Source organism: Montipora foliosa, chromosome 5, assembly GCF_036669935.1.
Source record: "Montipora foliosa isolate CH-2021 chromosome 5, ASM3666993v2, whole genome shotgun sequence".
NCBI lineage: Eukaryota > Metazoa > Cnidaria > Anthozoa > Scleractinia > Acroporidae > Montipora > Montipora foliosa.
The window spans coordinates 45212425-45227424 of NC_090873.1; the positions used below are offsets into that span (position 1 = coordinate 45212425).

Sequence of the window (15000 nt, forward strand, 5' to 3'; positions counted from 1 at the left end):
GTTGGTGGGCAAGATAAAAAAAACGCTGCTCGCTCCCAGAGCCAATCAAATTGGAGGATTGTGGCAATTCTTGTACGTGCAGGTTTGTTTTTTTCTCACTTTCTTCATTAGCTGTCTGTCACATTAGAAAAGAGTTAGGAGAGGGAGCTTGCCATCATCATTTGGACAGACATCCTGTAAATACAGCACTAGAGAATGTGTTGAAAATCCCTGTCATCTGAAAGCTGACATTAGCATCATTCCCTCTAAGGCAATATTTCCTCTTACTTGCAATATACAGTAGTAATGTAAGATCACAATCATGAGTTTCTTTTTTGTCAGGCAAAAAATGTTGTCCTGTACGTACTAAAACTGATGGTTTTTCCAAATTTGTTGCAGTAAGATTTCAATCACATAATTACGGTATATCACAATTTTTAATTAACCTGTAATTTGTGATTATTCCTTGGCTGTGGAGTTGGGGAGGGGAAAGCGGTGCATGTGGGGCCAATGATAAAATTTAGAGCCATGGAAAATTGGTTTGCCAAAATGTTCACTCTATCAGATTGTTTAATCTGCATTTATCTTGGCTATTGAAGTAACGTGTTGGGGCTATTTTTATCAATTCCAGCCTATGTTCCGGAAGGCACATCAACCTCTGGATTTTTTCTTTAAACTAGAGAGAAAATGTCAGACACAATGTCTGAGAAAGAGAATGGATCTTTTTGTCTCTGGGAAGGCAAATACTAGGGTTAGAGATTATACAGACTTTCCCAGAAAAAATGACTATTTGGGTGTTAATCTGCTACGTCCACTGGCACCTCTGCTATTTTCAAGTCTTTTAAAGTGCTACTACGACCAAAAAATAATTCTTCTTTTTCTTTGGATTTCAAAACTATGTTAACTAAACACTAAGTGACCCAAGTTTTAAGTTCTGATTTTAAAAAGAGACCTGTTTATTTTAACTGGAATTTTCTTATTTATTGGTCTGCCATTACTGACTTTAAAATCTTGAGAGAGCTAGGTCGAGGAGAAAATGACGTCAAAGACCCACTGGTTTAAGAATGCAATGCGTGTGTACGCGGCTGAATTAATATGCAGCACGGGAGTTTTGGGCTTTCAAATTTTTAAACTCATATTTTGGATATATATTAGGGAGCTTAAGCATGTGCGGTTTTTTGGGACGCGGAGGGCAACTGGAAGAGAGCATTTTGCGTGGCAGGGCTAATCATCTCTAATGGAGAGAAGATACTTAGCAATGTAAATGTGGTTGTGTGAAGACAAGTTGAAAGGGAAATTCGCTCACTTTTAATTGGCAATGCCGTCCGTGTCTCAAAAATGCGTGTGCTCAAACTCCTAAATAAGTTGTGTTTACACTCTGAAATTTTAAGCTAGTGTGTAAATGACCTCACTTTTCCCTGGATCCAATCCTCTGAGGTCCAATCAGTCAGTTTTGAATGTGAGTAATGGCGGACTGTGAAATCCAAACCTTACACTCAAAATAAACAGCCTTTGGATAAAATCAAAGCTCAAAATTTTGCCAATTAGGTGTTAAGCGAACATGTTTTCAAAATCTGAAAAAGAAGAAAATGATTTTTTGATCATACATGTAGTAGCACTTAAATATCCTGTGAGGCTTTTGCTACGGGGTTAATCACCAAATTTTTTTTTCAGGAATGTACTTTCTTTGGCCATGCTTGATGCAATTAAGTCAAACTTGCTCCACAACATCGATTGTGACTTAAGAGTGATTGTATTGTCTGCAATTGGTGGTGTCTTTTCATCTGGGCACGATCTCAAAGAATTGGTAAGCCAGTGAATCACGGGATTGTGTTTATTCCATTGATTTAGAAGTAAGGTAAGATACATGTAAAGTCAATTTATTATCAGTTTCAGCTGTTTAAAGGAATTGTTATTGGGTTGATATTTCATTGCTGCAGAGCGAGCAAAGTTAGCAAGCAGCAAATTATTAAATAAATTTTTTTTGCGTAAATTTTTTATTAAAACTTTATTAAATCACAAACCTCTACAGAACTAAATAAAATACACAGTCTACTTTAAAACTAAAAACTACACTAAAAATCATTACAAAAACTAAATTTAAAAAAACATGTCTGCATTCCTTGCATTAACAGTATATAAAGTCATCTAAAAGGTTTGCATTTTTGTGAAAAGTGGTTCTTGACCCTCGAATGCAGGTATGGACTGATCTTTAAATTTCAAAAGATATGCATGTTCTAAGCCAAGATATGGCACTGGCATAAGACTGCAGTTCTTACAGGAAAAATTTGTTTCCAGTTTGTTGTGAACACTGTTGCCTGATAGGAGGAAATGCAACTAGCTCTTATGATTTTGTAGCGCTTTGGAAGAAAAATTTCAGTGCCTGTCAAATAAGGAAGGAGTACTTTTCTCATGTATTAACATCCGAATTCTGTTAATTATTGGAAATTGAAGTCGTGATGGAGAATTGAAAAGGAAATGTCAGGCTTAGTTCATTTCAGTGACCTTGCTAAGTGGTGCGCAGTTAGCAATTACCTTTGATGCCTCATGAAACTGGAATGAGAGAAAGAAGAGAAAACTCCGAAAAAAAAGATCTTCAACCTGAGGTTGACTTGGGCTCATGACTTGTGTTGTGACAGAACTCACCTGAGAATGCAGTGCTCAATGGAGAAACCTCACTTTGAGTAGAAGTCACAAAACACGGTCACCATCATTAATTTTGCAAATGATTATTCATCTCATTTGTCAAAAATTTTTTACCTACCTTTGAAACCGGCAGGTACAAAACACAGGTCACAGGGCACAGGGCACAGGGCACAGGGCACAGGTCATTGTTTTACCAATACAGAAAGTATCCTAAACATTCATAAGAGCTAACCTTAAGCCTAAAAACGTTTGTTTAGGCCTAATTAGGCCTAAGGTTAGCTTTTATGAATGTTTAGGATACATTCTGTATTAGTAAAACAATGACCTGTGACCTGTGACCTGTGCCCTGTGACCTGTGTTTTGTACCTGCCCCTTTGAAACGTATCTTTCACTGTTCTGACCAGTTGATGAGTCTCACTCCCAGGGGTCAATGGGTTAACTTGATTCATTTTCAAGTCCTTAATACACATTCTTTTGGTATAACCAAGGATGCTGGATCGTTAATGATCATTATTTCAAATGCTTAGTGGTGAATGGTTTGTCTTTTGGAAAGGCAAACAGGAGATATTTGAAAGCTATGCAGTGAAATCACTGTTTGCCTCAAAGTGCCTTGTTTTTGTCTTGTAATCTTGAACTTTTTCCTCTATTATGGGCATTGCTAAACAATGAAAAAGCGAAACACCGAAACACCAAAACACCATGTATGACCCCACTATACATTAAATACTAAGCGACAAAGGTTGGATTTGAGATTAAATATCGTTGTAGGCCTAATTAGGCCTAAAACGTTATTACTCCTAATTCATTGAGATTAATATCAGGATTCAGATGAAGACTGAGATTAGGAGCAATAACTTTTTAGGCCTAATTAGGCCAAAAACGATGTTTAATCTCAAATCCAACCTTTGTCGGTTAGTATTCAATGTATGGTGGGGTCATAGAGGGTGTTTTGGTGCTTCGTTTCGCTGTTTCGTTGTTTAGTAATGTCCCTCTATATTATGCATTTATATAATAACCAAATCAATTTAATAAAGAAAACGACAAAACTTTTAAAATTGTAAGACATGTTTTGACAGAAACTTCTGTCATCTTCAGTTGATTAATGTACAAAGCGTTAAGTTGAATTTATAAGACTTAGTACGGAAAAAGTGCTAATTATGCCAGTAACAATGGAATGTACATAAATCATGACAATGTGAGAATTAAAAGAATAGTTTTAGATTTACGTGATGCAGTTGTTGATTAAGAGAAGGTTGTTCTCTTTGAATATGAAAAGCTTCTTTTATCTTGAGTTGAAAAGTCGTACATGTAGAGGCGTGATCTAAAATATGGAAACATTCTCCTGAAGACAGGGCGCGACATTGTTTGGAATTCTGTAGGTGTTTGAAAATGTGAGAGGCCCTATCACTGACTAAGTGCTCACGCACGCATGTGGAAAAATGCCGGGTTGTTTCGCCGACATAACCAAATCAATGTACGCGCTCTGATTGGTCAATCAGCTATGTTTTATTGTGCCAGTAAACTCATGGAAAAATCGTGTGTCTTCTGAATTATTATATAAAAGCAATAGAGCACAGGTTTCTATGGTTTATAAGCATGATAAACCACTTGGGATGTTGGAAGAACACTAGAAGAATTCGTAAATCACTCGCCTGTGGCTCGTGATGTACGAATTCTTCTCATGTTAGTATCAACATCCCGCGTGGTTTATCAGCCTATAAACCATGGAAACTTGTGGTGTGTTGCTCAAATAAACAAGAAAATGTACAGGAATTTCATATTTGGGCTTTACAAGTTTGAAAAACTGGGTATGGAATTAAATGGAACTGAAGTTTTGCACAATAATTTTTTTAAAATTTTGGCCACACCGCTCTAAGTTGACGTAATGTTCTCACTATCTAAAAAATGTTTCAATAAATACTTTGTTGTTTAAATTAGACAGAAGAGCAAGGGAAGGATTATCATGGCAAAGTTTTCCATCGCTGCACAGAAGTTATGACTCTTCTCCAGGTAAATCAGAGGTTAATAATAGGTGTGGTTACACACATCATGGTAAATGCCTTTTCCCATAGTACATTATCCCGCGGTGCCTCACACTTGAGTTTTAGTAGAAAGATTTTTCATGCAATTCATTGTTGGGAAATTAAATCACAACATCATCAGCATGATGATTGGCTCTTGTACCTCGGGCGTAAAAATACCCTTCCAACTTACCATGTTTAATTTCATGAGTGCTTCATCTGATCTTTTTTGACATATCCATGGAAATCTACCATTGGAAATTCACCTTGAGAAATGTTGGCCACTCCCACTAAATGCATTATTTTTCCCGTGGTAAAAGGGTCATTTACTATGGTAAAAGTGCCCCATGTAACTGCACCTAATATTGGGCTAATTATATTATTTTTATTATCCTCACAAGCTGAGGTAATGCTGTATTGTTATTCTATGAGAGCAGGCTGTAACTAACAGCCAAGGGTCTCATTGAAGTTCTCTCCAGCATTTAAGAGTGACAAGCACTTTCATCAAGATCCTAGTTTTTTCCCCTTGTGGTTGTCTTTTCAAGGAATAGCCTCTTCCAATGGCTATATCAAGGTCCTTGATCCACTTCTCTGATCCTTTTAACACCGTGCCAAAAGCACCTACAGCAAGTGGGATTGTGATCATCATTCTCGTCATCGTCACATTTGTCGATTTCGTTGTCACTGTTGCTTCTTCCATTTACTCTGACTTAATTTTTTTTTTATATGGCAATATCAATCATTCAGTCACAATGTATTTGATTTAACTTGTCAGGATCTTCCTGTCCCAGTTATTGCTCAGGTGAATGGTGAGTTGAACTTTACACTGTTTTCTTTTTATGAGCGGTTATTGCTGTTGTGTTGGTGTGCTATCCTAGTGAGGGTCAATTTTTGTAATTTTAAATTTTTTGAGTTTGTGTTGAAGAGCCAGAAGCGCCTGATTCCCAGACTTCGTGCTTTCAACAGGAGCCTGTGGACAAGAGGTTTCTTTTGCTTGGGGGGTGACAAGAATCAACAATTTATTGAAGTGCAAAATTATACAGACTCTAGTGGTTGCTTATGTTTCTAGTCAGAAATTCGAGTAATTAGATGCATTTTTATAAATAATTAGGATAGTACGTGCACTGCCATTGGTCAATAGCTGTGTTTGGTTGAAAGTATGGAAACACAGCTGTGACATCACACACATTTGGATTGGTTGTGTTGTCAGATGCACGCATTGATTGGTTGGTAGGAAATAGAGCGTGTATCAAGAAAATCTGCTTCAATCTAGAAGTAAAAAAAAACAGACAATGTGCTCACGGTAACTAACTAGCTGACAAATAGGTCATTCCACCATCTCTCTTGAAATAGAGGGGGTAAGTTTTGTTTTATTTTATAACAGGGCTTGCAACAGCGGCGGGCTGCCAGTTGGTAGCCAGTTGTGATATTGCAGTGGCTTCTACTAACTCACAGTTTGCAACTCCAGGGTAAGTTTAGGTCTGAAAGTTGCGAGGAAGCATAGGGAAACACTCTAACAAAAGTTGCGTAGTCTATAAGATTGAGATAATTTCATTTACACAGTTTGCGTCAACTGATATATTTTTAATATATGACAAACAACGGTCTAGGATCCTAGTTAGAGCTCAGTTTGTAAAGTAAGGCTTTTTAAATAATTGAGAATTTTTCGTATAATTATCCTCTCAAGTCGTTTATCAGGATTTCCATACAAATTCCCATATTTTTGTCGGCCATGTTGGCTTTCCCTCACACTGAACTTGCTGCTCTGAGGTTAATGAGTTACGATTTTTTCCAGAGTAAACGTTGGTTTGTTCTGTTCAACGCCTGGGGTTGCATTGGCCCGTGCAGTGCCAAGAAAAATTGCATTGGAAATGCTGCTTACTGGGAATCCAATCACAGCAACTGGTAAGTCCAGGTTGCTGCCAAATGCCTGTACTTTTTCTATTGATGTACTCTTTTATTACCATCATACAAAGTGGTGGTGATGTTTCTACGGAATATTGCAATTAATCAGTGCTTCAGTTTTTCATAGACCTAAGTATTCGAAAGTTCTCTGTTGAAAAAGCATGCGAATTTTGTTGGCCTGCTTAGCGAGCATTCCCGCCGGGTATGAACGCAAGAAAGAGTTCCGAACATAAAATAGACATACATATCTTATAGACATACATATCTTTATTTAGTAAAGCAGGTCGGTAAAGTGTGCAACTGCTACAGCTGATGTGTACCTAAAATTAAAAAAAAAAAGGCTTTTGGGGTTTGGGGGCACTTTAATTCATCTCAAAGATAATTCCAAGCAATTTGCAGCTTTAAATGAAAAAGTACTGCGGCCAATCTCCGATCTAGGCCTGTTTAGAAACACATTTAAACATTTCCTAAGATTATATTGGGCAGGGCTCCTCACAACTAAAGAATTTATTTCCTTTAATTTTAAATCTAAGTGCAAATGCCCCATGGGTAGTAGTTAAGAGGCGGAAGGTATAAAAATAATGAAGTGATGACAATTTGCAATGGACATTAGAATACGTGACATAATCTGTGTTTGGTAACAGAACAAAGAACAAACAAAGTTTATCTATGCACAAACAATCTTGTACTTCATCTACTATTGTAAATCATCTTAAAGAATAATCCGGGGGAACACCTTTTCAGTTTGCGCGAATAGGCTATTGGGCAAAACGACCGTAATTCCTTGCAAAGGAAAAGAAATGAACTTAATTTAAGTGTCTAGTCGTTCTAGCGCTGAAGCACAAATTGGGGGCACTGTAAACTGAAATTAACCATTAACGCAAATCAAGTTAAATGTTGGTTTTTTGAGGAGAGGCCGGGGAAAACCGGAGTACCTGGGGAAAACCTTCTCGGTGCAGAGTAGGGAACCAACAAACTCAACCCACATATGATGCCGAGTCTGGGAACCGAACCCGGGCCTCATTGGCGGGAGGCGCACATTTGTTGACAAGACTGACAATCCCTCCCCTCAAGTTTTGCTTATTGGGCATAGATAGGCTGTTATCTTGTAATTGAATAAATTGCTCTTGCCCTACTGGAAAACGGCACCATAACCAGTAGTCGTTGTCTCACAACCATTGTTCACTAATTCCTTTGTGGGACGTAAGAGCGAGTTTCAATCGAGTGCCTTAAAACCAAAACCAAAGTAATTACTTTGGCCAATCAAAAAGGACGGAGACAATCCAGTAAACCAATCAAAACTCAAAGTAATTACACATAGCCGACACAAAGCGCGGGAAAATGTGCACGCGCGAGCCACGATTGGTTTTACTTCTGATTGGTTGAAAACGTCGCGCGAGAACTTTGAAGCAATCATTGAGTGAAGTAATGCAAAACCAAAGCAATTCACTAATTACTTTCGACACTCAATTGTAAACCGTTCTAAAGAGCCCTTACTTTATTTATACGGGCACGGAGTTTCCGGTGTCGTGGGCTAACTTGTTTCAGTTCTTTCCAGCAAAATATGTTCGTCATGTCGTGATGTCTGAAAAAAGGCTAATGTATGAGGCCATGGATGAAGAAGAAAAAAAATGCCTCAAGCGTTAAGGATACTTTGCCTATAGCTGGAACTTGTAGATATAGACGTTATGGTTCAATTAAAAACTCACATGTGTAATTGGTTCTTGATAATTTTGCGTTCATCAGAAGCTGTGAGGCATGGCCTTCTCAGTAAAGCTGTTCCTGAAGAGAAACTAGAGGAGGAAGTTAATTCGATTGCGGAGAAAATTGCCTCTTTGAGCCAACCAGTTGTGGCGATGGGAAAAGCGTGTTTTTATTCCCAAGTTACAAAGCCCAGGGATCAGGCTTACGTGTAAGTATAGAAACTGGGCTTTTGAACGGGCAAATCAGTTTTGTGATTTTTGTTTTGATGGAAACAGTGACGATACGATTCAGCCTAGAATTGTCAAGGTTTTTCCCCATCTAAGTCCTTAGAAGCTTGGTTATGACGATTTAGCAAGGTCGGAGCTCTGTTCTAGCCCGTGGTACTGTAACGTTCTGGGTGTCGAGTGAGACCTGGTTGGCCTGTGCAACTGTGCGAAGTCTTCGCCGGTCGACCAAAAATTCGTTTAAAACTACAGCGAAAAACAAACTGTTTGTCATAACGTTGACTTGTTTGGAATCGTTTCTTTTTCAGTGAGGCTGAGTCAATAATGGTTGAAAATCTTGAACTCCATGATGGACAGGAAGGAATCAGTGCTTTTCTTCAAAAGAGAAATCCATCATGGACAAATACAACGGACTGTCGGTAGAGGCTGAATGGCTTTTTAAATGTAATGAAATTATGATGAACTCACGACAGAAATTTGCATTGCCGAGCTTTCAATACGGCATTCCACAATATGCACCAAAATCCAACTGAGATGTGTGAGCGCTTGGGGTTGTCGTGGGTTCGACCCCTTTTCAAGCCCAAGCATGGTTTGCTTTTAGGCTTCTCTGCGAATCAGACAATGGTTACGTTTTTTTCACATTACTGCACCATCGTGATCACTTTCATTCTGTCATCAAAAAGCACTTTATTTATGCAGTTTGTGTCTTCAGATACTTCGTCACTTTACACATTCAGCCCTTGGGCAATACAGTGTAAAAGCTGCCTCCTAGCTAGGTTAGCTTTTTAGTTATTTTCTAGGGGGCACTGTAGCTTATAATATTACTTATTTTATGGTTCTCTGTGTATGGTGCAAATAAACTGTTTTTGCAGCCCAATTGTAACATCTGTCGTTCGAGTGGAAAACAATCCATGGAAGAATAAGAAATGCGTTTTTGTGGCTGATATAATCCACTGCAGGTATCCAAGGGAAATGGGAGTTTAATCAACGATGGAATCGGCGCCATCAAAACGTGGTCCCTTTGCAAAATCTCAGAAAATCGTCAATTTTGACACTTTTGAAAAGCTTGCTATTTTTTTATTAGTATCACCCAACTAGTGGACTAATGCAAATCCTGCATTTTGATTGGCTACGCTTCCAGGGGACTATTATTAGTAGTTCTCGAGTAGCGAAGAGCGTTATGCTTTCTTTCGTTTTATTCCCAAATAAATATTTTTTTAACTTGCATTTGCTAACTTTATTATTGCCTTTTCTGTCCGACTAGTTGGGTGATACTAAAACAATTAGACCCTTCGCCCGCAAGGGCCACTGGTCAATAGCCCATTCGGCTTCGCCTCATTGGCTATTGACCCGTAGCCCGCGGGCTACGGGTCTAAATGTTAAATATATTGACTCTCGCAGCTTGCGCTAGCGTTGTGGTGGTCAAGTGACGGATTCCCAGTTTCGAGTCCTGTGTCCACTACACTTGGGTTATCTTTGGAACAAATATATATCCATTTCCCACAACCATATCAAACTGTCAGTCTTCTTAGTTAACGATATCAATAAATTCATGGCACATCATGAATTAATGATAATCGTTAAAGTCTGGTTTACACTGCGACGGGAGCATAAGCATAAACATAAGCATAAGCATAAGAGAAGTGACATATGCAAGCGCAGTTAGCTCCAGAAAAAAAAATCGCTGGAGAACGGGACGAGCAACGTTTCCAAAATGACGGACGAAGAACCAATAGACCATTTTACAGTGGTGGCTAAGTTACCAGGCCTAGCAATGGAAGCGAGGCTGCCGGTGACCCTGTTTTCATACAAACCATGCTTTTGTAATGTTAATATGGACTAATCAGCGTTACAACAACACAATTTACATGATAAAAGCAGTGAGGTAAGATTTTCGGTGAGGATAACATAAGATTTTGAAGGTAAGATTTTGAGGTGAGATAAAAATTTTGTCGTTGTCGTTAAAAAAAAAAAAAAAAAGAAAGGTCTGTATCAATGCAAGGTCACCGGCAGCCTCGCAGCCATTCATAGGCTTGGTCGCTGAGCAAACAACTGTAAAATGGCCTATTCTCCTCCTACTATTACTCCTTCTGTTTCGTAGAAAAAGACGACGGCGACAAGAAAGAGAACGGGAAAACAGACTGAAGAGGTCCTGTTGTGTAAGGGATATTTTCCGAAAGAGGAAAGAACAAGGAGATTCGGGAACTGCAACCAGCGGACTGAGAATTTTATTTCTTGCGATTTGTCGCAAAGGCATTGCCAGGGATAATTGAGAACCACCCCAGCAAGTTTCTCGTAAAAAAAAAACAACAAAAAACATTACCTTCGGACGCCATTTTAAGCACTATTAACTTGAATATCCGTTGGCATAAAAAGCACCTGACACCTCGGTCTTTAATATGCTTATGTTTATGTTACACCTGGTTTACACAGTTATAAACGTGACAAGCAAAATTAAGCGTTATGAGCATAAGCATTAAAAAATGGAAACGATTCCTTTTTCTTATGCTTATGTCACCCGCGGTTTACACTGCTTTTTCTTATGAAAGGAAAGGAAAGGACAGGAACTTTATTTATGTGTATAGTCGTTCTAGCGCTGAAGCACTAATTGGGGACACTGTAAATTGAAATTAACAATTAACACAAATCAAATCAAATGTTGGTTTTTGAGGAGAGGGGAAACCGGAGTACCCGGGGAAAACCTCTCGGTGCAGAGTAGAGAACCAACAAACTCAACCCACATATTACGCCGAGTCTGGGAATCGAACCCGGGCCACATTGGTGGGAGGCGAGTGCTCTTACCACTGCGCCATCCCTCCACCCCCATTGCTTATGCTTATGCTTATGCTTATGCTTATGCTTATGTCACAGTGTAAACCAGGCTTAATTCAGAGGTAACGAATGGGTTGTCAATTTTTCTCCTGGGAATCCTCAGGCTCCCCGAACCCACCCATCTGGGCTCCTTCTGGGGCCAAAAAAAGATGTTCGCAGAATCTCCTAGGAAGTATCAGGCTTCCCGATCCCACTCATCTGGGCTCCTTGGGGAACAAAAAGAAGCCGTTTTACGGAGCCATTTTACAAAATACCTCAGCCTCACTAACCCCACGCACCTGGTCCCAGTTATTTGAAGGGTGGGTAACGCTATCCACTAGATAACTCAATTGGTTTTACTATTGTTTATCCGCGGAATAGTGATTTATCCGGTGGATAGCGTTATCCACCCTTTGAACAACAAAGGTCGTTTCGCCCAATGTGAAACAAACTGCCAGGCTCCCAGAGCGCATTCGCCTAAACTCCTTTCGGGAAGAAAAAAGTCGTTTGGCCTATAGTTGTTTCAGCCAATCATCTAAGAAGCCTCAGGCTTCCCGAGTTTACCGATAAGGAGCTTCAGGCTCCCCGAGCCCACCCATCTGGTTCCTTTTTGGTGGCAAAGGTCGTTTCGCCGATAACCGTTTTGCCCACTCTCCGAGAAAGCCTCGGGCTCCCCGACTACATCCAATTGGGCTCCTTTCGGGAGCAAAAAAGTCGTTTCGCTCAAACTCTTCGGAAGTCTTAGGCTTCCCAAGACCACACATGTGGTCTCCTTATGGGGGTGAAAAAAGCCGTTTTGCTCAATCTCTTAGGAAACCTCGGGCTCCCCAAGCCCACCAATCGTGTCTCCTTTTGAGGAAAAAAGAGTCGTTTCGCCCAACGGCGTACTATCCAATCTTCTAGGAAGCCTCAGGCTCCCCGAGCCCTCCCATCTGGTTCTCCCAGGAAACTATAGGTTCCATGAGACCACCGTTTTGGGCTCCTTGTGGAGGCACAAATATCGTTTCCCCCAACCTCCTATCCAAGGTTGAGGCTCCCCGAGCTCACTCATCTGGGCTCCTTTTGAGAAAAAATAAATCGTTTTTCCTAAAGCTGTTTTACCTTAACCCTAACGCCACATGGATCGAACTGCTTTTTAAATTGCGTTCGACAGAAAGCAGTTCTAATGCAGACTGAATTGAGATTTTTGGGAAAAACCGGTGCATCAATCTTAAGACTCCAAATTGTGCCCCCCCCCCCCCCCCCCACAGACTACAGCAGGGGAAAACACGAATGACATCATCGCCATTGTCATTTTAATACACCAAACCTTCTAATTCTTGGTTTTCACGTCACGCATGTATCACGCAAAAAAAAAAAAACAAAGATCGCTTACCATTCAAAAAATTAAGTCAGGAAATTGAGATATTGTAGGAGAGTAAATAATGAGCGTGTCAAAGTTTTAGGGCTATGCGATATTCCAAACTCGAGTTACTCAGCAAAGGTACCACTCAAAAATATAGTGTTTAGTGCATCCGTTTGTTCGAAAGCCGATTAACTTAATCCAGGATTATTGTAAACTTTCGTTTCATGTTTTCAACATTTTGGTGAAAGTTCCGTTTGGTTATTCTTGTTTTTCAAGATTGAATTCTTCTAATGTAAAGTTTTCCCGAATATCAGCATTGATCAGCATTTGGGAGATGAGAAATAAACTCCTTGATTAAAATTTCAATCTGGGGTTAGCGTTAATCGGCCTTTGAACAACCGGGCCCTGGAGTTCACTTTGGCGCTCTCAAAACATTTTCTTCTATTTTTTTTTCTATTTCTATTAGTCCATTTAAAGCCTTAAAAAAGAAAACTAAGTCCAGGTATTCATGCCAGTAGGAAATGGGCAACAATGAGGGTCGTGCTAGGCGGTCTTGATAGGAATCTGGGCAAAAGAACGGCAGACGTAGGATGAATTTTGTCGCTCGTCTTTGTACTCGTTCCACCTTCCTCATTAACTCAATTGACTGTGGTGCCCTTATCTGCGTCGCATAGCCCAGTGTGGAGCGCACAACCGATAGATAAAGTGTTCGACGCGTGCGCTGGCTCTCCACCTCAGCAGCACTCCCACGCAGAAGCCCGAGTAGCTTGTTAGCTTTGGAGCAGCAGTTGAAAACTTGTTTCGACCAAAGTAGGTCACTTTGAATAGAGACTTCGAGGTCTTTCTCGATCTCTGTAACTTCTAGTTCCTTGCCCTTGATGGTGTAGGGAAAATGTATAGGATTCCTTTTCCTTTTTATTCTTTGAAATTTACACCTCCTTTCGTTCAAGACCTGACCTGATACCTCTGACCAGCGCTCAAGAGAGTGGAGATCTTCCTGCAAGCTCTCTGCGGCAGATGGATTGTCGATGCGGTGATAGAGCTTGGTATCGTCAGCGAAGCTTGCGACGCGGGATGACAAAACAACGTCCAGCAAGTCGTTTACGTAGAGGAGGAATAAAACAGGCTCTAACAAGGAACCCTGAGGAACGCCAGAAGTAACAAGCCGCTGGGAATTACTCGCTGTTAACGACAGTGGAGATACGCTTTGAACCAGTTTAACGCGTTGCCATTGATGTTAAACTGACGGAGTTTGGATGCGAGGATTACTCCAATCACTTATCTGGAATGCAGTGTCTGACTCTCAAACTGGTTTGAAAAAAGTGAAAAAAATGAAGTGGTTTTAAAAAAATCCAAACCAAAAACAAAATTAAACCACAACATATGCACAGTATATAACGGATAAAGCACGCAAGAATGAACCAGAAGACTAAAAAACAGCAGTTTTACAGGTTACGTTATATACCTTGAATTGGGAACGTGGCTGCAATCTTCTGTTCTAATCTTCTTTGAAACGAACAATTTGCTCAGACATTTAGAAGGAACAAACACTCTGGGTACGAGGATCAGACCGCGCATCCGAATTCCCCATTTGCGCATTAACCACAATTCCTTATGCCTTTGATCTTATCAAGACCACAATTCCTTGTGTTTCGAAGAAAAATTCTTTCTTCCGATTAGAGAGCTGCCTCGTTTGTTCGCGGCTTCAGGCTCACTCACTGCGGCAGCAAAAAAATTGAGTTTTATGATATACGTGCTAATGCCATGCATATGACTTGCTTTACATCCGAGGCTATCGTGAAAGACACCTGTAGATAGTCACTATGAGCAATGTACCTAAGTTCTAGCTTCGTAAGTACTTCCTGTTGTGTACCTCAAGGATACCTCCTTGGACCAATTCCCTTTGATTCACTCATTTCTCCTTTCCTAAAATATGACACACTGCCTGGGGTAATAGACATTTCATCACACTTCAACTCCTTTGGTTGCTAAATATTGAATTTTTCACTCAAGTAGTAACAGAAATTTACAAATAGAATACCAGAAGTGCAGCAGATAAGTGACAAATTACAGTTATTAAACATTTCTATTTAAAATAACGTAAAATCATGTTTCTTGAAGAAATTCTAAGTGTTAAAAATGATCTTGGAAGTAAATACCCCCCCCGGGGGGGGGGACTCCCATATAAAAAGGGGAGTGGTGCTCGTCGTCTCGCTTAGGGGTGTAAATTTCGGATTTTGGTCTCACTTAGGGTGTTCTGGGCAAAACGCAATCATATGTAGCCGTGAAGGTCTCCTTTAGGGTTGCGCGCGAAGGAATATAGAAGTTTATATTTACTAGGTATATTTTTAATTTTTTTTTATTT

The 15000-nt window shown here is 39.9% G+C and overlaps 1 protein-coding gene across 1 annotated transcript in view; it reads left to right on the top strand.

Annotated features, from left to right (window-relative positions):
• The window catches only part of LOC138004378 (enoyl-CoA hydratase domain-containing protein 3, mitochondrial-like), an 11527-nt gene extending 2171 nt beyond the window's left edge, over positions 1-9356 (top strand). The window contains exons 3-9 of the mRNA XM_068850877.1: positions 1654-1786; positions 4564-4635; positions 5422-5455; positions 6031-6115; positions 6442-6551; positions 8298-8463; positions 8788-9356. Of these exons, the coding sequence (XP_068706978.1) occupies positions 1654-1786; positions 4564-4635; positions 5422-5455; positions 6031-6115; positions 6442-6551; positions 8298-8463; positions 8788-8902 (715 nt within the window). The 3' untranslated portion in view covers positions 8903-9356. The remainder of the gene's footprint in view (positions 1-1653; positions 1787-4563; positions 4636-5421; positions 5456-6030; positions 6116-6441; positions 6552-8297; positions 8464-8787) is intronic.
• The last annotated feature ends 5644 nt before the right edge of the window (positions 9357-15000 follow it).